This window comes from Labrus mixtus, chromosome 8 (genome assembly GCF_963584025.1).
Source record: "Labrus mixtus chromosome 8, fLabMix1.1, whole genome shotgun sequence".
Lineage (NCBI taxonomy): Eukaryota > Metazoa > Chordata > Actinopteri > Labriformes > Labridae > Labrus > Labrus mixtus.
In genome coordinates, this window is record NC_083619.1 from 5,002,302 (window position 1) to 5,027,770 (window position 25,469).

Consider the following 25,469-nt stretch of genomic DNA (forward strand, 5'->3'; position numbering starts at 1 on the left):
ATGAAACTAGGAATATGACTGTGTGTGGCGCTCTTACAGAGCTACATGTGGTGGGTCGTAAGGTGCTGATATTGATGGCAAATGTAAGTCTGATGTGCACAAAAACAGAAAACAACAAGACCTGGGACTTCCAAGTTAGGAAAACAGAATTTTCCAAACAGAGACGTAAAAATTCTAAGAGAAAAAAAACAAGCCGGTTGTAAAGTCTGTCATTGTGTCCGGGGTAATTGGTTTACACCAAAGATTGAGCTGTTACAGGTGCATGCTGTAACATATTCCAAGATTACCCTGGCCTCAGCTTCGTGTGACGCCATTTAAACTTTTCACATCCACTCGACAAGCCTGCAGACTGTGAATGTTTCAAATTAAAAATACGGATTTTGGATGGAGTATCACTTAAAGACATTTTAAAGGCATTCACCGACATGATTGAGTACTTCCAATTGGAGGAGACGAGCTGATAAATGAGAAGGGTGTCTTTTACAGAGCCAGCAGACATGGATATGATTGGATGGCTGAGGAAGACTTTTCAGAGCTCGGGGAGATATTTAAGGTGAGACAGAAGGCGCTCAACAAGGTAAAAAAAAAGGAGAGCTGGCAGATACTTGTGTTATCATGAAGGTTTGTCAGGCGGTGAAAGAGTCCTCAAGAATGACGCCATCATTAGGAATGACTGGGGTGATAAAGACGGCATCCATAAAGGAAGCAGGGGATGGAAAGATGAGTCATTCAAAGAGAAGTGGAAATGATGAGACAGACGAGAAAAGAGTGTGTGAAGCGACGGAGAGAAGGGCGGGCTTATGACTGCAGAGGACTTTTTCAAGCAGTGCACGTGGACAGGGTTGTTCAGGTATCATTCAAATCAGCAGCTACCCCTTTTCATAGCCTGGGCCCTGCGAGGCTGATTGTGGGAACTGTGGCTGTGGAAAGATTAAATAATCCAAAACGGCTACATATGAGAACCAGACATACAGGTGTGTAATGGAAATCCAGGTCCAGATTCAGCCCAGCACAATAAACCAGGACATCTCTGTGAAGCGCCGCTGCCTGGAGATTGTCTGAGCGCTTTAGATTCGCTGGGCCAATTATTCATGAGGATGTTTTTAACCGAGGCAGCTGTGTGAAACCCTGTCAACGCTGACAACAAACACAAACGTCATTAATAAGAAACTGTATTTTTAACCACGGAGAAACAATCCGTTCCCTACACTGCATGTCTGAGAATTGTTTACAAAGGATCGGGAATGTGGTAGGTAATTACATTTCTGCTGCTCGGCGACGATCATAGTTCTACGTTATGTTTTCATGATGACTAAGAGATTTATTTATGAGGACAGTCGTATTATTATTCCTGCAGATGCAAGTGTTTTCACAACTTGTGAACTTTTGGAAGTATTTAGTATGAATGATGAGTCAATTATATCATACTTGGTCTTTCTGTCACTATTTATAAACCTGTTTATTATCATAATTGAATGATTTCTAGGATTAGAAAGCACAGTGAGTCGAAAATATCCCAAAACGTTTGAAGAATGAGTAGACGGTTAGTCATGACCTGGTAATCATCTACAGATCATTAGTATCAGAAATTTACAGGTCACCCAGAAAATGTGTAATTAGGGTAACCAGCGCGTTGTATGAATCATGTAATTGTTAGACATTTGGAAATGATGTGTGTGTGTGTGTGTGTGTGTGTGTGTGTGTGTGTGTGTGTGTGCGTGCGTGCGTGCGTGCGTGTGTGTGAGTGAATGGAGGTTTCAGTCAACTTTGGGTAAGAGGCCTGAAAACTGCACTTTAAATGATTTAGAAAGAACTGGAAGCTATTGAAGCCAGAGCAGCGACCCACAGTCAATCAGTAAAGTGTGAAACTCGGAACTCGGATCTCGGAGTTGGGAATGGCGTCACACAGGAGTTCCAGTTGCAAGCAACATGGACGCCTCCAGGAGCACCTTTGTCCACAGATAGAACTTGCACGATACTATTGGTGATTGATTTAATTACAGAAAAAGACGACTAAGCTGCTAATAAATACAACAGTTACAGCTTAAATGTCACTGTTGATGCACTTGGATTTTAACTCGGACTACTGAAGTTGCTCAGAGTCTCTGAGTTGCAATTCTGACTTCGGGGGGGGGGGGGGGATCCTGATGACGTATCAGACCGGCAACTTTTCGACTTCTGAGGTCAAATGGAACGCACCGTGGAACAGACCATGGCTTGTATACAGGCCCGCCCACAGACACGGCTGGGCCCATGAGAGGAAGGCTGAATGGGCCCTCCACAGGTGTCATTTAATATCAATAGATGTGTGTTTATCAGTAGTCCTGACTAACATTCACCTCCTCACTCTTGATCTGATCAGCTTGTGGAGCTGACTAAGAAAGATTTTGAAATAGAACAATAAATGGAGGAGGATGGATTATATTTTTTGCTAACCTTCATGGGCCCCTCATACAGCTGGCCACACACACACACACTCATGTACACACACACCTTCAGCCAGATTGAATGTTCCAGGTCATTGCTTGTGTCCGGCTGGGCTGTGCAGGGGAACCAGGCATCGGTGGGCTTGTTGTCACTCACCTCGAGGTGCTGATACCTGCAGAGCTTCACACAGAACAAGAAGAAATACACAATGCTTAGTAAATAATAAATAACTACATATAGAGATAGAGACTGACGGACAGATGGACGGATAGATGAATAAATAACTCTATTGATTAGATCACAAGAAGCAAAAACATAAAAATTACAAAAGAAGAACAAGAAAAAATAAACAAATTAAAGTGTTAAGCCCTGAAAAGTTATTTCAAAATCTGAAAACAGAATGCTGCAGATATACAACACAACTAACATTATTGCTGTAGTACATTTCATACCACAAGCGTAGACTCAGTGTGATTATTATGTAGCCAGATATGTATGAAAAGAGGTGTGAATGTTTACATAGTATATCTAAACAAACATAATGGGCCATAAATATATCATGCAGATATGGGTATACATGTAAAGTATTAACTTAAATATTTGTTATCATACTTTATATTTAATATTGTGAAATATGATATCGAATAAGTTATATCACATATCACAAGCTAACAGGCATGCATATAAATGTTGAGCATACTTTGTAGTACTTTGTATTAATTCCACTGGTTATATTGGCTCATGATCAAATATGTGCCTTTGTTGCTTATTTCCACTTTATGTTGGAAGAAGGTTGAAGAAGACTCTCTATGAAATGGTCGCTATCCTGGAGGAGCCCCGACAGGGTTAGAGCTAGGACTCCGACGCAGAGTGGAGGTGTCCTGCTCACCATGAAGGGGTTCCTCCGCGTTTACAACAGGCTCACTATACATTATCTAACACTACTACCACTTAAGAAATCAGTCATTTGAAAAGAAAAATGTTGATTTGGAAATTATTTTATTGCCTTTGAAATGAATTATTCCTCAGTTAGAGCAGGCTCTACAACAATTGTTAACTCTGCACCCTTCATAAAAAGAGCTGACCGAGCAGTTTCTACTCCCATCAAACTGAACAGTCCCACTGATGCCGCAGTGAGAAAAAAAGGTGAACAGGTCCACTTAAATCAGCTCAGCACCTGGTTGACTTTTTCTCCCTCGTCTCACTCAACGTGTCATTTCAGTTATGTTATTTTTTCAGTTATTTTTCCGTCATAACCTGAAGCACCTTCTGCATATTTTAACCTCTGTCCTCCGTTCTTATCCTCACTTTTCACCTTTTCCTACAGTAAACAAAAACATTTAACACGGCCGTGTACTGATTAATCTGAGGAACAGATTGCAGTTTTCCTCTTGAGAAGAGTGGAGATTCTCTGGCAGTGAAGCAGTTGAGATGCCAAGCCGACTTTATCCATGAAACTTTGATTTCTTCAATTTATTACACCTTGCCCTTCGTACAGATGCTGCGTAGTGAAAAAGAAATCCCAGGAGGCTTCCCAGCTGTGAAATGCTGGAACTGGCATAAAGAAAGTAGCTTCGGCCATGTTGCTTCATTTGCAAGATGCTGATGTGAACACTTTTATAAACTGAAACATAATTTAGTAACACTAATGGATTGGAGAGGCCTCGTGCAATGGCTGACATTTTATGGGGATGTCAGAGCTAAAAAAAAAGTATTATTTACAGCTTGAGTTGTAAAAGAAAGAACAAGCTATGCTGCATTCATATGCCGTGCTCTCATAAATAAAAAAGTTGTGCCAAATGATCTCCAAAGTTGTTGTTTTTTCTTCGGGTCTGACCTTCACAGTCTCTGCTTCCCTGTGTCACCTTGACCTGAAGAGCTTTGACATCTTCTGTTAACCCATTTTTCCATGTATTTGTCTTGAGTGGAAACAGGCCTCTCCTCTCTAGAAGAGAAGGTTTTTCACTCGATAAAAACGTTGACCCACATTTCAGAATGTAAAATAAAGTAGCAAGAAATAAAAAGATAGTAACGGGCGGTTCAAGGGAAAGAAAATATAATATTGAGGATTAATAATTTGTCCTGTGGTAAATGGTAAATGGACTTGAGCTTGTATAGCCCTTTTTTAGTCTTCTGACTACTCAAAGCGCTTTTACATCCATTCACACCCTGATGGCAGCGGTTGCTAAATGACCATCAATAGTAAGTAATCATTCATACACATTCATACTCCACTGACGACGCGGCGAGAGCAATTTGAGGTTAAGTGTCTTGCCCGAGGACACATTGTACATGTAGCTGCAGGTGACGGGGGATCGAACCGCCGACCTTCCGGTTAGGAGGGCGACCGACTCTAGCAACTGATCCTTCCCCGCCCGCACAAACCCGCTGATAAACACAGCAAGCTGTTAGTTTATAGGCAGGCTGTGAAACATATAGATTTGAATGAAAAGGAAAGTTTAAATTATTCCCAGTATTTAGCACCAGAATCAAATGCTTCTTATCTGCATTTAAATGAGTGGCTGATGAGGAAATGATGCTTCATATAGAATTCTACATACTGTAGTTTGTGATGATTTCAATATGATTTACTGTTTAAACACTAAGTTGTGTTTTGCTTACTTGATACAAACCTTAAACTAAAGTGCATGGTCATGGTGTGTTGTAATGCAATGTGCTGTGTTTACTGTGCTTGTCAGAGTTTAGCCATTATTTTTCTTGATATTAAAGTACAGACATATACTGCAGGAAGCAAATATTCTTAATATAACATCTTTTTTTTTAAGCCATTTGTCTTGACACAACTTGCCAGGTGTAGACAGTGGTAAAGGGCAGAACAGTTTGGCCTAAAAAGCACATACCATAGTACCAGGATGGCTGAAAGACGAGGAAGAAGAAGAAACCTGAATAAAATGTTGCACATTATACCTTTAAACAGGTCTGTCTAACACAGAATGTGACACAACCGGTTAGAAGCATTGTTTTTCACTAGTGCACCCTTTTGAGCTGGTCTCTTGTTGTTCAACCTGTTTCTATCTATTTGTGTTGTTCATATTAAAATCCCTGATTCATGCTCTAATAATGGAGTTATCTACTGAAATAAAATTGCAAGTGGCCGAAAGGAGGGATCTCGAGAATTCTGGATAGAGATTCTTATAAAAAGCTAAATAGCTAAGAGCTAAGTTTTTTAAAGGCTTTATATGCGATTTTTTGATCCAGCAGATGTCGCCCTTGAGCACCAGCATGAAACCAAAACAACTCGCGCTGCATTGTTGTGTTAGCATGCTAATGCTAGTGATCTTTATTATGCTCGTATCTTCACACTGCATGTAAATTTACCTGAAATGAGCGTGATCTAGAAACACAGTTAAGCAGTGAGTACAGTATGTTATTCTTCTTTTCTCTAGTACCTCAATTAAACAACTTTTATACACGAGGGGAGGAGTCAGCCGGCCGTACCGTTCATGTAAACAAACTGAAGATAGGACTCAGAAAACTCTGAAAACATCACAGACAGTGGGACTCGGGTGTTACACCTATTGTAGACAGTCATGACTCACAGAGTTATTTTCAGAGGATATACTTGATTTATATTACATTTAAGTGTAAAAAAATCGCATATAAAGCCTTTAAGGCCAAAACGTAGAATGAGGTTGGATGATGGGTGAGCTACAAGAGAAGAGTGGACATGAGATGGTTTACCTTTGAATTAGTTACAGAGATAAATGTGCATGGATCATGATCACAGATTGGAGATAGATAAGTATAAGTTATTGATCCCAAACAAAATGATCCCTTAGTAAGATAAGCAACACTGGAGTTACTCTATTGACGCAAGAAGGTGTGTGTGAGAATAGAAGCTGCACTGTTTTAAACGTATTCAACTTTATATCGTTCATATCAAATACCTTGGTGAGTGATGGCTCCCCGGTGGCAGCGTGGGCGGGACAGTGGTTGGGGTCCTGGTGAGAAGCAGTGGCAGTGGAAGCCCACTGGTCTGTGTAGCCAAGAGGTGTGAAGTAACCACAGTCACGCACACTGGAGCCCCGCTCAAACTCCTCACACACACCGTCACCGTCAAACACATAACACTGACTGGGTTCACCTTCGGGGGACGGAGAGAAAAGTGAAAGAGGAGAATTTATGAAAGAATATTAAACCTGCTTTCTTCATCTGGCAGCATATCCAGTCATCCCCCGCTGTTAGACTCCAATCCAAATGTATTTGTCAGTGAACCAAATCCGAGCAAATGTATTTTCTATTTTCTTTGGCCCCTTTTAATGTTAGAAATGTCAGAGACAACCATATCTTACTCTCTGTGCTGTCAACAGGCTGTAAATTGGGGAACGAAATGAACTTTGACTTCAATTCATTACTGTAGCTCACAATCACTTTATAATGTTAATAGGCAGTAAGAGAACATAATATGTAGCTTGGACGGTTAGTTTAATCCCTAAAAACCCATCAACGGACCCAGGGTATCTATAAGTCACGAAGTGACAACAGCAGCAGTGTGTGTTACAAAGAACTGTCCAAAGTCTTCCAGGACCGCTCAAAAATATTTACGAAATTAATAAATAAAAAAGTTATTTTAGGTAGCCTTTGTAAGCTCTAAAATACTGAATAACATTGAGCAAAATGAAAATTTACCATAGATTTCTCTCCATGGTGGTTGAATGTTCCAAAATAATAACATTTATTCCAATGCAACATGGCACTTGTTATTATTGTTTCATTCTGACATTACTGAACAGATTATCTCTGTTTTCTGAGTCTACATACAAATGAAGATTCTGTACATGGGGGGGGTCTGGATTTTCGGCATGTGTAGTACATTTGTAGTCTAAGTTGGATTGACCAATGGCGTTATCAACAGGCTTTGGAGTATTTAACAGTCCATGTGGACATTAAAAAAAAAGGCAGAAGCTTTATACACGCTTTAACATACCGGCTCCCATATTGGCTTCCAACAATTACTTTTTTGTCTTAATAAACATCTGCATAAAAGTGAGGCTGACAATAAACTATAACTCAAACATTTCAACTTGAGACACAAATCTAATGGACAGTGTTGCGAAAGCCAATCAGCGTTTAGATTCCTTGACTACCTGGAACGCATCAGAAATGATCCAGGCGACCACCATTCAGCAAGCAAACATTGTGAGAGCTGTTGTCTTTCCTTCAGAGCACCACTGACAAGGTTTGATTTTTATTTATTTTTTTAAATCTGCATAAAGATGTTTCTATTTTGTCAAACTAGAGGGAAGCGGCGATGAACGGGTGTAACTGCGGGATATCATGTACCAAGAAATGCTGGGTGAAGTGCTGCCTGGATGTCATTTAACACTAACCGCTTGCTTCACTAGCTATCGACACAGTTGATCATGGTGGCCTGCTTACTAAGCTTTCAATGTTCAACTTCTCCCCCAAATGTTATTAAATGGATGAAATCTTATTTGGAAAGTATAACTCAGAGGTTTAGGATAAACACTGAAATGGTGTACCTCAGGGATCAATTCTGGGGCCCCTATTGTCTAGCCTCAACATAACTTATCTTCCTAATGTATGAAATGAGGCAGACATCCACATGTAGGCTGATGATACAATCAATTATGTACAACACAGCAAGCTTTAAGCTAACAGCAGTGATGACCTCCCAGTGGCTTTAAAAACTCCTGCCTTCACTTACCGTAAGGAAAATAGTTTTTCACAAAGAGTTCAACAGATAATTTTACATCCAGTGTTTTTGTTTCAGGGGAAAAGCAGCTGTATCTGATTTGAAATATATTGGTGTAACCCTGGTCTCTAATCTGATATTTAAAAAATAAATTAAGATGGTAATAAAGAGTGAAGTTTAATTGTTCTATTATTTGACAGACTGTTTATCTACTGAGGCAGTGACACTGTACTTTAATGCTATGATTATGTCATATTTGTCATACTGTCTGATCAGCTGGGCACAGACCTCCTTTACAACACTGAAATAGGTGCAGTCAGTAATCATCAGGCGCTTAAAGTGCTTGACAAGAAACCAAACACTTATCACCATTGTCACTGCTTCAGATCTCAAAATGTACTGAACTGTCTCACTGTTTTCACAATCATTATTATTATTATTTTATACACTGTAAATTTGTGTTTTTAAAATTATTTTTGTTGACCGCCCCAGAGTGTCTAAAAATAATTTAAAGATTTAGTGGCAAAAGTTAGATAAAGTTGGGCAGAACCAGAACATGTGTGACAGGGTCAATCAAACACCAGCCACCGTTGCAAACCTTTCTTTTTCTAGCTTTTCATTAAAGACGTTTGTGATGAGTAAGAGTTGCTGGTTTGATTGTGTTCTCACTGCAAACGAACTGCTCCAGGGTTCGATTGGAAACAATGTGAGACCACCTCTTCTAGGCCATCTTGGCTCGCTTCATGTGTCCCACATCAGAATGCGTTTGCTGTGTTCACACATGTCCAGACAAACTGGTCATTTTCTGAACAACTTTTCCAAACGACCCACATCCTCAAAAAGCATCCTCAGATTTTATAAAGGATGTAATCAATGTAATGAGGAATCTTGGCTTGCTAAAGCTTCCTGTTAAGAGAGTTGCCTCTGAGCTGAGTTGAGCAGAGAAATTAAATTTGACAAAATGTGCTTCAGCAGTTTATCACATGAAACATGGGAAGCATCAGTGGAACAACAGCTTGTAGTGCAGCAGCTTTTTATGAAAAAAAAAAAAAAAGCAGCAAACATCAGACACTTCCGAAGTTTGGCGTCATGAACATGTGGACAGCTGCAGAAGGTAGACAGACAGAGCCGTGTCAGAGAGTCAGCACTGCACAATTGGCTTCAATTAGTCGACGGAAACATGTTTCTGATGAAAGACAAATTAGTTCGAGACAATTCAATGACATATTGTCATCCCGAGTTCATTTGGCAAAAACTACAGTGAGTGAACTCACCAAAAAACCCACTCGTTATTTGACAACACCTGTGAAAATGATTAGTCTTTTCACTTCCAAGCCTGTGTATTTATCAATCCTCACGAAGGAAGACTACTCGACAATCCTTGACTTAACTTTTAAGACCATCTGTTCCTTATTTACACTCTGTATGCTGTAATCATATTGTGCAACTTAACCTTTATTTAATCAGGCAGTTAAAAAATTAAATTAAAACACTGAGAAATCTATTAATTAAAATGAAAACAAACCCAAAAGCAGCACTTCTTTAACAAACGCAGCTTGCCTGGTCTGTAATGTGATGACTATAAAAGCAGTTAAGCAGCGTGGTCAGTGCAGAGCTATGGTTAACAGTAAAAACACACCAAAACAGAGCAGGAGCAAAACAATTCAGCATAGTTGGAGTTAAATGGGTCAAGCCACTGTGGCAAGAAAACCAAAGCAAATATTCTGTCTATGACTCAGAATTAAAACTGAATAATTGGTTTTAAGTGTTGCAATTTGTAAAAACCTGTTTTTGCCAACTTGTTTCCTTCCTAGTCATGATGTCTTAAATTGTAAAAGAAGAGATGTAATAGCTTCAGTCACGGCATGGCGAGTCCTGGTGGTAGTGGAGGAGGGGGGGTCGGTCTCTGCTAGTTTCCCCCTGACAAATAAATTCACTGGATGATGGAAATTTTATCCAAACATGTTTTCCTTACACAAACCCCAACACCACACATGAGTAACTACCATCCAGCTGCTAGAGGAAACAATGCATGGCCTTAAAAGGAAGTATTTAACGTACTGTCTCATCTCAGCTGAGCTCCTGTTAGCAGTCAGAGGGAATATGCATTAAATAAGTTAGATATTTTTCAATGTTGCACTTTTTTCAACTTGGTTTATGACAACTGAGGAGCCTTTGGGTGAGCACCCTGTTATGCAGAAGATTGTATTAAGGCTCCTGAGAAACACCACATACCACAACAGTTGAGATGATTTCTGCAAATGCCTGCACAGAGTAGGGATGTGCGAGTTTAGCTGGTTAAACATTGTCACCTTCGCTATAATGGAACCAGAATTATATATTATGTGTTGGTCCTCAATGCCATCAAATGTTGTGTCTAAGCTGTAATGCAGACACCTGCCTCTAGCTGGGGCTGTAGCTCCTGTTAAAGGGCCTGTTCTCTCCGCTCTATGGCTCATCTGTAAACCATGTAGTCTGTGTCAGGTTAAACTGATTGATTGATTGATTGATTGATTGATTGATTGATTGATTGATTGATTGATTGATTGATTGAACCGATCGGCCATCTTCAAACAATTTTAAGCTCTATTCTAATATTTGTAAAAAGACATCTGCATACCTGTGCAGATAACAACCTGTGCTTAGATGTCATCTCCTTACCGTATGTCTCAAGCTGCTCCTCAGGTTGAAACAATGTTCTGAGCATTAATAAAGTCTTTGTGCAAATATCTAACTGCCAGCTACACCATAATACCCAAAATGCTGAGGTCCTGAGTTACAGAAAATGGATTGCGGCCACTAGTAGCTCAAAAAGTTGTGCATCATTGCTCCTGCTATCTGCTCTATCTCAAGGTCTTATTCGACTCGCTCTTGTGATATTCAGGTGCAAACAGACCAAAAAGAGATCTTGCTCTGTGCTGTTTGCACTAATTTTGCGTCTGAACTTTGAGAGACCCTATCTGCACCTGTACTGTGAGCAGAGCTTTGCTCTCATGCTCACATAGCTGTTTTGTCTACATAACGACGATGAGCTAAGGGACGGGAAACTCCTCAAATGACTGCATAATGGCTCACTTAAATACATACATACCAGCACCGTCACACAGAGACGCTGTTCTGCAGTGCAGTAAGGGGTTGCAGTTAATCCCCTGTGTGTGTTACACACACAAGTTGTCTTTTTTTATTCATGTGCACAGCTTTAGCTGGAGCCAAATCTGCACAATCCTTTTGTGAATCAGGCCCTGAGTGTCACTCCTCCTGTCCTCATTGATGATAGCCAATGGTTTCCAAGATTGGTGAAATTTAAGTGTAGAGGCAAGAACACACGAGTAAAGAGGTAATTCTGACAAAATAAAAACATGTGTGAGGTTCATACTCTCAGTGCTCCCTGTTTGGCTGTGCACATGATGAATGTGTTTGACTAATATTGGGCTAAGAAAAACACATGTTCACCCGCCTTCAGTGTACAATGGAGAGCTTTTGGTAAACCCCTGTCCATGTTGTGTTTTAATGCTTCTGTTATGGCCTGTCTGCGTGCTTCAGACTGGGCGAGGGCGCAGACACCAAAGTATTGTCGTCCTGTGGTGGAATCACAAACCATGGGGGCGCTCTCTGTGGCTTCTTTGTTTGTCTTCTGCCATGTTTTGCTGCATGTTTTTGGTACTTTTTACTGCTTTTTTAACCACCTGACCCAGGGTTAAACAGAGGAACATTCACCCTGGCTTCATGAAAACTGTGTAAGGGATTTAACATCAAAAGAATATTACATCACTCAGCATATGTAATATAAAATAGAAAGAGGTACAAGAGTTTAAAAATTCAAAACAGGTGATTTTTTTTTTGATGACTAAATCGTGAAAGTCCCACAAAAACATTTTCTGGCAGTCACATGACTCACTGAGCCACACGAATGTTTCTTAATGGTTCTCATCTTACCATAAATCTTTGCTTGTTGATTCAAAGAACAAATTCTGCATGTTTGCCTAAACCTCAACAAATGTGAACCTGGCCTAAACCCAAACCACAGTTGATCTTATGAATGTTTTAAGCCTCTTATTGGAAGAAAGAAACACGTTGCCAACTAAGGACAAGATTTGATTGTGGCTTTTAGTACTACAATGTTGACATAATACCAGACATGATATCAATACTAGTAAAATCAAACAATATCCGTAGCTGTTTTCGAATACCAAGGCAACAAAAATAAAGTCCTGGCCAACAAATATTGGGTAATTTCTTGTTTTTGATTTCCAAAAGTAGCACACGAACTTCTATACACACTCAGTACAGAAAGGTTGCCAATGTCTTTGTGTAATGTAGACAGTGACGTCTCCACTGTCAGCTCCTCTGCTCTTTGTCTGCTTGTAAGAGACACAAACATAACTTTTGCATCCTTATAATTCCCTTCAGGGACATCAGTACTCGCTGACAGATAAATTGAAACTTGAATGGACAGTGGCTGCTTTCTCTCTTTCTAGATTTGATGCTTGTTGATACTGTTAATCATAAAAATACCAGCGATTGTTTCGAGTCACATCGTGTACCATGATCTGACAACTGTCATAAGCAAAGGCTTTCATAGTTGGTGATGCTCTCTCTCGCTCTCACTTCGGAAGGTTTGCTGACTTATACGACATTTTTAATCGAATTAAAAAAGCAAAAATCATCTAAAAACAAGCATGTCTGACATTTTAAGAATAGACAGTGTGCCAGTGTGTACCCATTGGATGGAGGGAGGGAGGGAGAAAGGGAGGGACGGATGGATGGATGATGAATAGATGGATGGATGGATGGGTGGATGGAGGTATGCATAGATGGATGAATGGATGGGTGGATGGGTGCATGGATGGATGGATGGAGGCAGGGATGGATGGATGGATGGATGGAGGGATGCATAGATGGATGGATGGATGGATGGATGGATGGATGGATGGATGGGTGCATGGATGGATGGATGGATGGAGGCAGGGATGGATGGATGGATGGAGGGATGCATAGATGGATGGATGGAGGGAGGGATGGATGGAGGGAGGGATGGATGGATGGGTGGTTGGAGGGGGGGAGGGAGGGATGGATGTAGGGAGGGAGGGAGGGATGGATGGATGTATGCATAGATGGATGGATGGATGGATGGAAGGAGGGAGAGATGGAAGGTTGGAGGGAGGGATGGATGGATGGATGGATGGATGCATAGATGGATGGATGGATGGAAGGAGGGATGGATGGACAGACAGACGGACAGTGTACTTAAATGCTGGAGAGTATTTTTCTCATGTTTCTCTGCTGGTTTCTATGTCAAGACGCTGTAGATTTCCAAACTGACTGAGTAAAACAAAGACTTACTTTTTCCCCATCAGGTCATCTGTTTCCTCTTACTTTGCGGTGATGCTACTTTAATGGTTTGTCGAATGGGTTCAGAAACTTTTATGTCCTATAAATTAAATTTGATTGGCTTGATGCTTTTTTCTGTAACACTGCTGAGTGCACAAATGAGAGATGTCTGGCTATTAAGCAACCGCTGCAACACACTAAAACTTGATATGGTGTTGCCACTGTTTTTAAAGAAAGCCCACTGCTTAACATGGCTGTGTGTGTGTGTTTGTGAGCGTGTGTGTGTGTGTGTGTGTGTGTGTGTGTGTGTGTGAGTGTGTTGACCACACATAAGGCAGAGGTGTGTGTTTCCTTGCACCTGAGTCATAAAGAGCTACTCACCATTACAGTTGAAGCCCGTCTCCTTGTTGCATTTCTTGGAGCAGCCGTCACCATCCAAAAGATTTCTGTCGTCACACTGCTCTGACCTTTAGAGAACAAATCATCATCTTCATCATCGTCATCACCCTCATTACTTTTAACATTTTCATCGTGTTAAAAGTCATCCGGCATTTTACAAACCCCTGTATGAGGCCGTCTCCACAGTACGGCTGCCCGTGGGTGTAGACGAGAGATGGGGACTGCTCACTGAGGAGACCATCTGCTTCCACCTGGATCGTGTACAGGTATTCGACTCCCTGCTTTACGGAGCTGGTGGAGAGAGGGATGGAGAACAGAGGGAACATGGTTTCATGATTGCTTAAAATAGTATTTCTTTGGCATTGTTAAACAGTGAAATAAAAAGTCTAAAGTTTGCAATGTTCTTGCAAGCAGCCGTAAACAAGGCTTTACTGCCCTGTGGATCAAACTGACCTTTATAGGCTTGTTGATTGATACCAATGATGACTCATTCAAAACAAAATAGGAAAGAATGATTGTGTTTACTGGTGCCAGCGTGGTGCAGGTTGACCCAAATTCGTTTGCACATACCATACCATCCCCCACTTTGTGCTATGTAGAGAGGAAGCGTTAGATTTGCAGTGTGTACCCCAACAGCTCATTTCAGCATGAATGTGGTGGATTCTACAGCAGCAAAGTGGAACTTGCTCTTGCGGTGGTTACGAGTTATAACCTCGCTGCATCCTATGACCTTCAAGTGCCGCAGCAGGAAGTGTGTGTAAAGATACCTCAGCTCCAGTGTCAGAACTATTGATCTGTTTTGGTGGGCTCTGTCTATAAAAAGTGCCTCCTCACAAATCTTCTGCTTCTGTGTCTGTTGGGCACGAAATGTAAGCGGGTCAAGCAGGTCTGTCAAGTCCCTCCAGACTGTAAAAAGAAATTATCTTCATGAATTATGGATCAGAGAAGGAAATGAAGAATTTGAAGAAAAAAACAACTCCCCCTTGCATATTAATCTCTTCTCTATCTATATTTGGACAAATCCACCAACCTTTTGTCACAGCTCTCTTCCTCTCTGCTCTCAGATCTGTCTCATGACCTCATGGTCATTTTAAAGTTTAGGTCATCTTCCTCGGGTTGCTTTGCTTTACTCACTACCTGAAAAATGCTCTCTTGGACTAAAAAACAAGGCTGCTCACTCACGTATGAAAAACACCTTTAAATCTACCAAAACAAGATGCTTCTGCAACAAGGCATCACAAGGAAGGGCCTGTTTCCATTAAAGCCATTTTTTGTATTGGGTGTGCACAGTTTCTATAGAAAATCAGTTTACCAGCATCAAAAGTGTATAAACACCCTCATAGTCTGACGTTTATTTGCCTCTGTCTTTGCGCTCACAGCACTCTCAGTTGTAAAAAAGTTCAACCTTTGCAACACCCTCACATTAGTCAAGGTCACTTCTCCCTAACCTACCAAAATCAAGAAGGGGCGGGGCTTCTTATGCCAAAATTTGTCAACAACATTCGCGGAGAAGAGGCTAATCTGACTCGTCTTTTCAAGGGTACAATTTCCAGTTCTAGAGCTTCTGCTAATGCCAGGACCAACTGCTTTGCATGCTTCTTAGGATTTCTTTTTAAAATGTACTTGAATAAACACGTAGCATTTAAAACGGCTACTGCAGTCCAAATTTAGAACTTAAGAAGAGAGAGCTGTCTCCCCCCGCCCCCTCCTCCCTAGAGTCGATGTGCACGCAGGTTGCCATGTTGCAGACACTGAAGCTTCAGTGTTTAGCCAGCTCTACATTGCGCTTGAAACATCAGTGTTCTAACCTCTCTCCATTTTTTAAAATCACCAATATTGATCCTAGTTTGAGCACGTTTCCGCTCGTGGAGCTTATTAGAAACATGCAGAGGCTTTTTAGTTTGGGTAGAATTAGCTATATCAGAACCAGTTCTCTTGGCCCGCTTCCATCACTGCAACACCTGTTGGTTTGAAGTTTGCCTGGTAAACCAAGGGGCGTCTAAAACAGCTGTGTGTGGGTGCCTTAAAACCGCCTACCTTCTCTGTTCAAAACCAAAACAAACCATTCAGGACCAGAATCTAAAGTTAGAAGGAGGACATACTGGCTGCTTCATTGTTGTCAGAGAAGCCAGCACTTCAACATAGCATGTTTCCTTAATGGCTGATAATATAGTAAGGTCATTTTATGATTTAATTCAGGAAATATCTCATCTCATCTTATTGGACTATTTAAGCATCACTGAATTTCAAAACAGACGGTGGTCACTACAGAGGGAAGCAGAAGTGCTGTAAGCCAATGTAACCCAGCAACAGTAGGTGCAGCTGAGAAACGCAAAAAAAAACATCAGAGGACAGACAGAGGCCCTAATGTCTCAGGGCTTAGGTGTTAATGAAAAGGGAGACCTATTTCTAAGTTACATGCAACCACATCTGAGGACAAAGCAGGGTTTTACAATCTTTCCAAACAGTCAATTTCATAGGTGAGCCTGCAGTCACAGAAACAGCTCTGAATTCGATCTACAAAAAGAAGGCAAAAAGGCCTTCTTTTAATGCCTTTGTGGTGTCACTCACAGAAAGTGACAAACGTAGTTGTGTAAAGAACAGAAAAAGGCTCATCTTTATAGAAGGTCAAACACTACAAACGTCCTTTACTTGATTAATGGTGAATGAACTTTACAGGATTGTTGGAGAGCCACAAAAGTAGTTAGATGCCTAACACTCTTTCCTTTCTCAAAGAGAGGTGATGGTCTAAAGTAGCTGTTTAACCACTTGATGCAGCACGTCCAAGGTTATTTCAGATGATTAATAGCTTTGGAAAGACCCTGCCAACATGCCTATCCAGGGGGGCCCGTGTTTGACCATTTATGTAACTTTTTTAGACAAACAATCTGACACTCTCACACTTACCACACGCACTGATTGGCTGGCTGTGAGGCGAGGAGACAGGAGCCAGTTTTGTTTCAAACTTTCTTTCTTCATTTGTTACACAACTGTTCGAGGCTGAATGAAGCGTTGCACTGTGTTTGGCTTCAGAGACGGACCGCCTGAAAAGCTGCACCATTAAACACACACTTAAACAATTTCTCACGTCTTCCTTTCTGTGATGACAGGTGTTGTGTCAAAGTCTGTAACCCCCGTCAGACAGTGTTCACCTCCTGTAATAATGTTGTTTCTTATGCTGAGGTCATGTTAAGCATCACAAGCGATGACTGGTTGGAGCGTAAAGCCTCTGGATTGATATCACAGTTGAGTCTCATCAAAATTCTTTAAAATGTGAACCACCTACAAAACTATCAGACAATCAATTTAGGGAACCCAAGCCTACACCATTAGACTGTGTCATCCCCACAACCACCGCCGTCCTCATTCATACACGGCCTGCTCCAACCTCAACAGCAAGGAGGTGTGGTCAACCGGAACGTGAGGAAGACAAAGGAGAAATCCTTCCTGCATATCATCCCATATGCTCTTTTGTAAAGCGTCTCGAGATAACACTTGTGAATTTGCACCATACAAATATTGATTGATTGATTGATTGATTGATTACAACTGCATCAGGTGAAAAAATAAGGAATGGCGCCCGCGCTGCACACCAAGACACGTTGGGCCGGCCTTATGATAGGGCCCAAAGAGTTTTCTATAAGCTGACTGCTTTATATCATCTTTCATGGAATGAGTTTAGTCAGTCAATGAGCTGAAGATAAAACCAACAAAGCCCAGCCGAGGAGCACAAGTTGGTTTTTAACACAAACTGCTTTATTAAGTGTTTTATTAGTTTAGTTTTCTGTGACCATTTGTTGTCAAATGAGGAACTGGTACTGGAACTATCTGTGAAAACAGCTTGGGCTGCTTTGTTGTTTGAAAATCCCAAAAAAGTTTCCCTCAATGTAAAATCACAGACTTCCAGGGTGCCCGATGGCCCTCATGGTTATGTCATGATCAGAGGCTATGTCCTCGACGCTGTGGCCATGAATTCAAATCCCAGCCCGGCCCTTTGCTGCATGTATATGGTAAATGGTAAATGGACTTGAGCTGGTATAGTGCTAGTCTAGTCTTTTGACTGCTCAAAGTGCTTTTTACACTGCAGGTCACAGTTTTACATTCACACACTGATGGTAGAGGCTGAAGTGACAGAATCAGAAGTTACTAATCCCATTCATAAACCACTGACAAAGCAGCGGGAGCAATTTGGGGTTAAGTGTCTTGTCCAAGGACACATCGGACATGTAGCTGCAGGAGCTGGGTATTGAACCTCCAACCTTTCCGGTTGATAGATGACCGACTCTACCAGCTGAGCCACAGCAACCATGTCACCCCCCTCTCTCCCCTCCAGACATTTCCTGTGTTCTCTACAGCTGTCCTATCTAATAAAATGGCCAAAAAATTACAAAAAGAAAACATCACAGAATTCCTGGTTGACAAATATGTCTATAGCAACAAATTGAAGTCATTGGATGGTAACATTCTAGTCTGAATGGTTCAGTTTAACCAAGTCTTTCTTGTTCCCTGCACTCACTCTTCCCTCTCTGTGTTCCCCTCGGTGCTAACTGAGGTGCAAATTCAGCAGGAGGAAACGGCTCAAGACCAGATCCAAGCAGTCACTGGTGTTTATGGCCTCTGCTGCTCACATTTGGCCTATAATCCAAAAAATTAAAAAAAACTCAGCAGTGCTGTTGTCTCCCTCAGTCCTCTAACCGTCCCTCACCCCATGTATCTTCTACTTTAAGTTTCATTTCTCCTTCTCCCACATCTCTCTCTAGGTTTATATTTTCCAATTCTCCTCTTTGTCTCCTAGCTCTCTCTTCTTCTTCCCTTCCCTCGCTCGCTGCTTCTCTCTTCTTTTCCAAACTCATTGCTCTCAAACACCGTTTTCCCCTCACGTCAACCCCTCTCTGCCCTCCTCAGTCTTGCATAACTCAATTCCCTCTGGTTCTTACATCTTTTTGTACTTAGACACAGCTTGTGTAACATAGAGGACGTGTTCCCTGAGAAATAAACTGTTTTTTGAAGCTGTGTCCACCTTACGTCTGCCCCTGCTCTGTACAGCAGCAACAGCTCCTCAGATGTATTCAAAGTGCCAGATCAGTCATATCCTGACCGGCATTTATCAGATCTTTGTATAAAAAGTTGTGTGAGAGTGGAGAGATTTAGGGTATCTTTAGGGAGGTCTGCGATGCGACGGGATAAAAAAAAATTGATTGTGGCTTTACATTTGGATTCCAGTAATCATTTGGACAGCCCGCAATACAAGACAGGATACTGTACAAACAGACTCAACTTAGCCCCAAAAACTTCAGCATGCTTTTGATTGAATATATGCTTGTTGAAAGAGATTTGGATCAGCAGCCACAGCTTAGCATCCCCATGTTGGAAGCATTTGTGCTTCGGGCTGTTCAAACAGAACCAGACCCAAACACTTTGGAGGGAGAGACAGATAACTGTAGATTAGCAGATCTGAGGACTCACACGCAGACATGGAGGTATGCTGTGGAACATGTACTTAGTGTTGACCCTAAATAACCTTTTTTTTTTTTTTTAAAGACCTCAGTCTTTTCTTTCTCATCCGAGCTGCTGATGTCTAAAAGAACAGTTTGTATTTATATGTGTGTGCCCAGCATGAGTAGTTTGCCCAGCCATAATGTTATAAATATTCATCTACACCTTAGAGAAAGCCAGACTTGCCTCAGGTGGATTCCTGGATAATTTACGGTGGTTTGAACAGAAAAACAACACACCTGTCAACTCCCATTATGCCCCGTGTTTACCTCCTGCACAGCGTGATTTCTGAAAAAAGAATGCCACTATAAACACATTTTTGGGCTGCTGTAACTCTAATGTCATTTGAGGAATGGTTGTCTGTTAACCATACACTGCATAGAGAAGGGGGTGTAAATGCTGAAGATGGAGAGGATGGACTTTTCTCATAATCATAGTTTGTAGACAGACTAGATGGACACATTAGTGTTAGAAAAACATGGTGAAGGGTATTTTGAACAAAATTTTACCTTTAAAATGTATGGGGATGACCCAGAGGTACCCAACCACCAGGTCAAGGGCCGGTACCGGGCCCTGTATCATTTCATACCGGGCCGCAAAGAAAGAATATATTTGTTTGAATTATATGTATTTTATTTTCATTAGTCTTCCGGGTATTTTACTCACTCCTGCACTTGACTCAGTCGTGCATATTTTCCGAGCATCAGTAAGTCCGCAAGCTAACCCCTCGCAAAACTGACCCAAAAACAAACGTCACTGGAGAGCGTCTTTAAAAAAGGGAGAAAGAGCCAACGATGAGACACCAGGAGGGTCGCAGCGTGCCAACAAAAAATAAGCTGAATTTAAAAGAAAATAAGAGTGCTACTTAAATTGCGGGATCATCGCAACAGGTAATCACCTGTCCCACTTCAAGTTACATTCAGTCCTGTAGGGCCTTCTTGACTGAGTGTAAATTGACTGCATTTTCTTTGATAGCCAAAAAAACATGCCTAAACAAACACCTGAACTCCCTCAGCATGTACCTGTCAGTGTAAGTCTGCTGGGTCTGAGGTGGGGGGGATTTGCCGGTGAAAGGTGGCAGCCGCTGAACCCTGTACAGCGGAGGTTGGCAGCCGGAGCACAGAGCGCTGCCGGGGCCCGACGACAACATGGCAGCGTCGATCTCCATCTTCTCATCGAAGGTGCACAGCTTTATGGCAGCGATGGCAGAGCTGTGGGTGTCGAGGCGCAATGTGAGCGGCATGTCGCAGTAGACGTGCTGCGGACCCAGGTTGATGCTTTTCCCCGCGTCTGTTATCAGCTCGATGTTGGCTATAGCTGGGTTTTCTGTGAGGGGAGAAAAACAGACAGAGAGGTCGTTTTGTTGTTTTTGTGTTGCGGCACTTCTCACAGTTACAATAGTATGATGTCATTGGGTCATTCGGTGACCAGTATTTGAAAATGAACACCTTATTCATGTTTGTAGCGACAGTGGTAGGTGAAGACCGGCTGATCTGATTATTTTAGCGAGTTCAGATGTTGAGGCTGTGGCCAGATCAACACAGTGTATGTGGAAAACATCCTGAGACGACAGCTGCCTGTTAGCTCTGCTCTACAACTGAAGGTTTTCAGATTTAAGGACTTTAGCCAATCTGTTACTTCTAATTCTGCAACTGTTTTCAACACAGTTAGGTTTTTGTATACAAAGATTTTGCATCGTTTGCTGTGTAAGTGTTAGTAACTCTTTCTTGCGTTAAGCTTTAGTATGTAAAAACATTAAAAATCAGACATAATGTTGTTTTTCCACAAGTGAAACTAGCTCCATTTTTAAAAGCTGTCTTTGGTAAACCCTCTGGACAAAGTGGTACCCATCGCATCTTTTGCCTTAGTATTTTACTGATGACAAATATGATCTTGATTTTTTTAACAGTCAAACAATCACTGTAAATGTTTAATGTGGGGGGGGAAAGCATGTTTCAGCGCTGTGCATCTGAAACTCCTCACAGGAGCTTTAATGATGTGAGCTTCATTGATTGTTTTGGACTTCTCTAGGCTGGTTCTAAATGCAGGGCTGGACATTTAGACTCAGGAAGAGCTTCTTTCCTCAGGCTGTCCGGACTGTTAATTCCACTCGCCTCAGTTAAAACATAGCACCTCATGAATAAAAACCAGAACTGTGCATTCTGTGCATTCTGCACATTGCGCTTTAACACCCTGGACACTTTACACACTGACACTTTACACTGTTTACATTATTATATATTTTGTATATTAAAATATTTATTTTTTAATTTTACATTATATTCTATTTTACTGTATATATGTGTATTAGTAATTTGAGTGTTTATTGCATGGCCTTGCGGAACAGTCTTTACATTTCACTGCACATCTGTATGAGCATGTGACAAATACAAGTCTTGAATCTTGAATCTAAAACTGACCCGCACAATGCACAATTTAAAGACTCTGGGGTCAGCTGACTGCATGTTCCACTGGCCCGCTCGAGCCACTTAAAATACTGCTTTAAAAATAGAAAATAGGAACACATAATTCAAATCTTCACATACTGTATATGGCTTTCACACTAGCAGAAAACTCCTGATATTTGCATCAGCAGCAGCAAGTGTGAATGTAGGCAGTATGTATATTTCTCCTGCCAGACCCCTGCATTATGTTTTCTGTTCGTCAGTATGTTGTCCTCTGATCTTTTGTAGATGTTTTGATTCTAGCTATCTACATTGAGTGCATATGTGAATGCTAGAAATGCTGTCTCAGCTTAACTTTCAGTCAACCTAATGACAGACTGAGAGCTGGAGCTGAGGCGGGTTTTAAACCTCCTGACAAACTGTTACATCCCGCCCACCTGTCAATCAGGTCAGCTACATGCCTAACTATGGCTAATTCACCCCTGTACAGTGTGTGCCCATGAGGACAGTAACTAATCAGACTAATCTTATTTTTCGTACCAGTCTGTAAACATGATCATTTCTACTGTAAAAATCAGCTTTTTGAATGAATGTGTATATTCATTCAGCTCTCGGAGACAGCCTCAAGAGGACACTCAACGAACTGCAGGATTTTCCACTTTAGCTTCATTTTTCAACACCGAAGCTTGCTGCTTGGTATGAATAGGATTAGCTAATACTGATGGATACTTTATACATCAGCCTCTGCCATCAGTGTGTGAATGTGGTGTGACCTGCGGTGTAAAAGCCCTTTGAGTCGTCAGAAGAATAGAAAAGTGCTTTACGAGCTCAAGACCATTTACCAGTTATCTTCACGAGTGCTGACTACTCTTTGATTGTACAATTGGACATATTTTTACTCTCATAAACTAGATCGTTAAAATGTTCTTAAAACCAAAATTTAGACATTTAAAAAAATCTAAAGTGGAAGGAATCACCAGAAGAGCTGGGAGAGTGACAGAGAGTATTAAAAAAAGACGGGAAAGAAAGTTCCAGACACACTGGCGAGACAGCCGGAACTTGATGCAGTAAAAACTTTGTCTAAGTTGAGTGAAGAAGAGATAATGTTGTTTTGATTGGGTATTGTAGCAATGATTTGTTACTCTCTTCTGACATGTACATAAACCAGATTGCTTCATTTTCTTAATTCCGGGAGATAATATATTTTACCAATTCAAAATGAATCTTCCTGAGCCAGTGGTAACAAAAGTCTGTCCAGGGATCTTTAAAGCCACTGGCCCTCTAATAGATTTATTTTTCGGGCTTTTTTTGCCTTTAATGGAGAGACAGGACAGTGGATAGAGTTGGAAATCAGGGAGAGAGAGATAGTGGGGAATGACATGCTTGAGACTACAGCCTCCGTATATGGGGCGTGCGCACTAACCACTGTGCCCCCTGGCCCTCTAATAGAACTTCCTGTCCTTCCAGCACAGCTCTTCCCAGAGCCCACCATATTTTCAGTCGTGCCTTCTGAAGTATTGGACGTACCAAACCGCAGGTATAAAGCTACTGTGCAGTGACACTCACTTGAAGAGATGTATGTGACCCACAGGGTGAGCGCTTGTGGGACGACCGGGTGGAGGAAACTCAGAGTGAGGGTGCAGCCTTCAGTGTCAGGACATGGTGACGTCACGTTGGTGTCATAAAGGCTGAGTTCGGGACTCCAGGCCTGCAGACTGGGTTCACAGGGCTGCTCCACATCTGGGGGACCTGGGGACAAGAACATCACACAGATATGTTTGTGTTCATGTACTTGAAAGCTCCTTTGAGGAACTTTTGGGTCGTGTTGATTTTAGCGACCCCTGTGGACAAAAGTTGAACATTCATTTCTTGGCTGACATTTTCCTGTACATGTGTACGTTGTGTTTCCTGACAAAAAAAGAACATGTCTTTCTTTGTTTTAACATGCAACAGAATTATTATTTGCCATGTTGAAAGGCTGTTATCAACAACAAAGAAACGTACGGTGGCTGGGAAGTGCAAAACCAAAAGCTTGCAAAGCTTGAGTCAAATTTACATTGGTAAACATTTTTACATTTAAAAAAAAAATACAAAAACAAAACACACAAAACTAATTAACATTTTATAAAAACAAATGTACAAGATGTGAAACACTTTCATGACCTGGAAGCGATTGAGTGAACCGTCAATTAGTTTGTTTTGACGTAAAGACTTTGTGAAATGTGTTATTCAGAGTTTATGGTGATCGAATGATGTTTTGTCCGTTTTGTGTGTCCCCCCACATACAGTCTTTCCGTCAAAACAAATGAATTGACTGCTCGCTCAATCACTTCCGGGTCACTTCCAGCATTTGATAAATTCCCTTTTGTCCGCGTGATTCTGTGATTTGTAAATGTGTTTGGCGACTTGCAAAAGTGTTCTGCCGTTTGTAAATTTGACTCTGCGCTCGTAAGTGTTTCATATTGTGAATTTGTTTTCTAAAATGTGAATTTGTTTTTCCCTTGGTAAAAGTGTTTTGCTTTTGTCATTTTGTTTTATAAAATGTAAATGTGTTTACCAAAATGTAAATTTTACTTAAGCTTTGCAAATGTGTTTCACACTTTTGTAATTTTAGTTTGCACTTTGCAGCCACCGTAGAAATGGTCGATCCTGTCATTTATGGTCTCGTTTAATTTCTTGGGTCATAAAGAGGTTTCAGTGTTCATCTCAGTCTTTTTCATTAACAGGTAGAAACTCCTCACAGGAGCTTTTAAGGGTCTTTATTTTAGCTTTATTTTTTTGTGCTGTTTTACATTTTCCTCAACATCTTTGCCCAGTTCTTTTTTCTTTCTTTTTTTAAAGTGACGGATTTCACAAATTTCCCAGTCTTACCTTTAACAACTTCCAGCAAACACTCTTTTATTATTATTAACAAGAGAGAGCAGCCGTTTTCCAGTGGAGGAAGTTACGAGTCACCTCTTCCTTCCATAAAACATGGTGAGCATTCAGAAACACAGTAGCCTCTCCATTACAGCAGACAAAATGAGTTGTTAATTGTTACAGTGTAAGTGATTAAGTGAATGGAATATCATTACAGGGAGTGTTATTATCGACTGTGTCCCGGGTGAAAGTAGGAAAAATCCGGATGTTAATGAGGTGTTACATATTTCACACCCGCTCGGATGACGTCCAGATCGACCTAAATAGGCGTATAAACGAGCCAGCACTGTAAACTGTTATTTCCTAAAGCTGTTGCTTCCTTATATTTACGACTACTGAAGTAGCAGACGTATAAATACGATCTCAGATCTTTCTTTTTTTTAAACCTGACTAATTGCTAGCTGGAGGAATATCAAATCTGAAGGACATCTGAGCTGAAAACAAACATGAGCTGCTGCCTTTTCTTTATTTAGGAGATGTTGTGCTTATATAAAGAGTTTATGACAACAACAGTAAGATCATAGGCTGGACGGGGCACGACTAAAGTGTCATCAGTTTGCTGGTTTGTAGGCCGTTAAAGGGTCAAACACACAAAGGTCTTTCCAAAGGTCGAGGCTGCACCTTTCCAGATTAAATTTCACCAAAGTTGAACTCAAAGCAGAGATTTTATTCCCCCACTTTTTCTTGCATTGAATAAAAATGTACAAAGAGCAATGATTGTCAGTTTTAAATCATGGGCATGACCGAGCATGCCGGTGAACGTTTGATCGTAAAAATATGTCAATAATTATTTACATTCCTATAACTTTTGGAAT

General features: G+C 41.1%; 1 protein-coding gene across 1 annotated transcript in view; it reads right to left on the reverse strand.

Annotated features, from left to right (window-relative positions):
• pappa2 (pappalysin 2) overlaps positions 1–25,469 on the reverse strand; it is a 106,836-nt gene that overhangs the window by 41,347 nt on the left and 40,020 nt on the right. Inside the window, exons 10-15 of the mRNA XM_061043888.1 lie at positions 23,302–23,484; positions 20,353–20,656; positions 13,997–14,125; positions 13,817–13,902; positions 6,336–6,532; positions 2,494–2,607 (exon numbers count right to left, since the gene is read on the reverse strand). Coding sequence (XP_060899871.1) covers positions 2,494–2,607; positions 6,336–6,532; positions 13,817–13,902; positions 13,997–14,125; positions 20,353–20,656; positions 23,302–23,484 — 1,013 coding nt within the window. The remainder of the gene's footprint in view (positions 1–2,493; positions 2,608–6,335; positions 6,533–13,816; positions 13,903–13,996; positions 14,126–20,352; positions 20,657–23,301; positions 23,485–25,469) is intronic.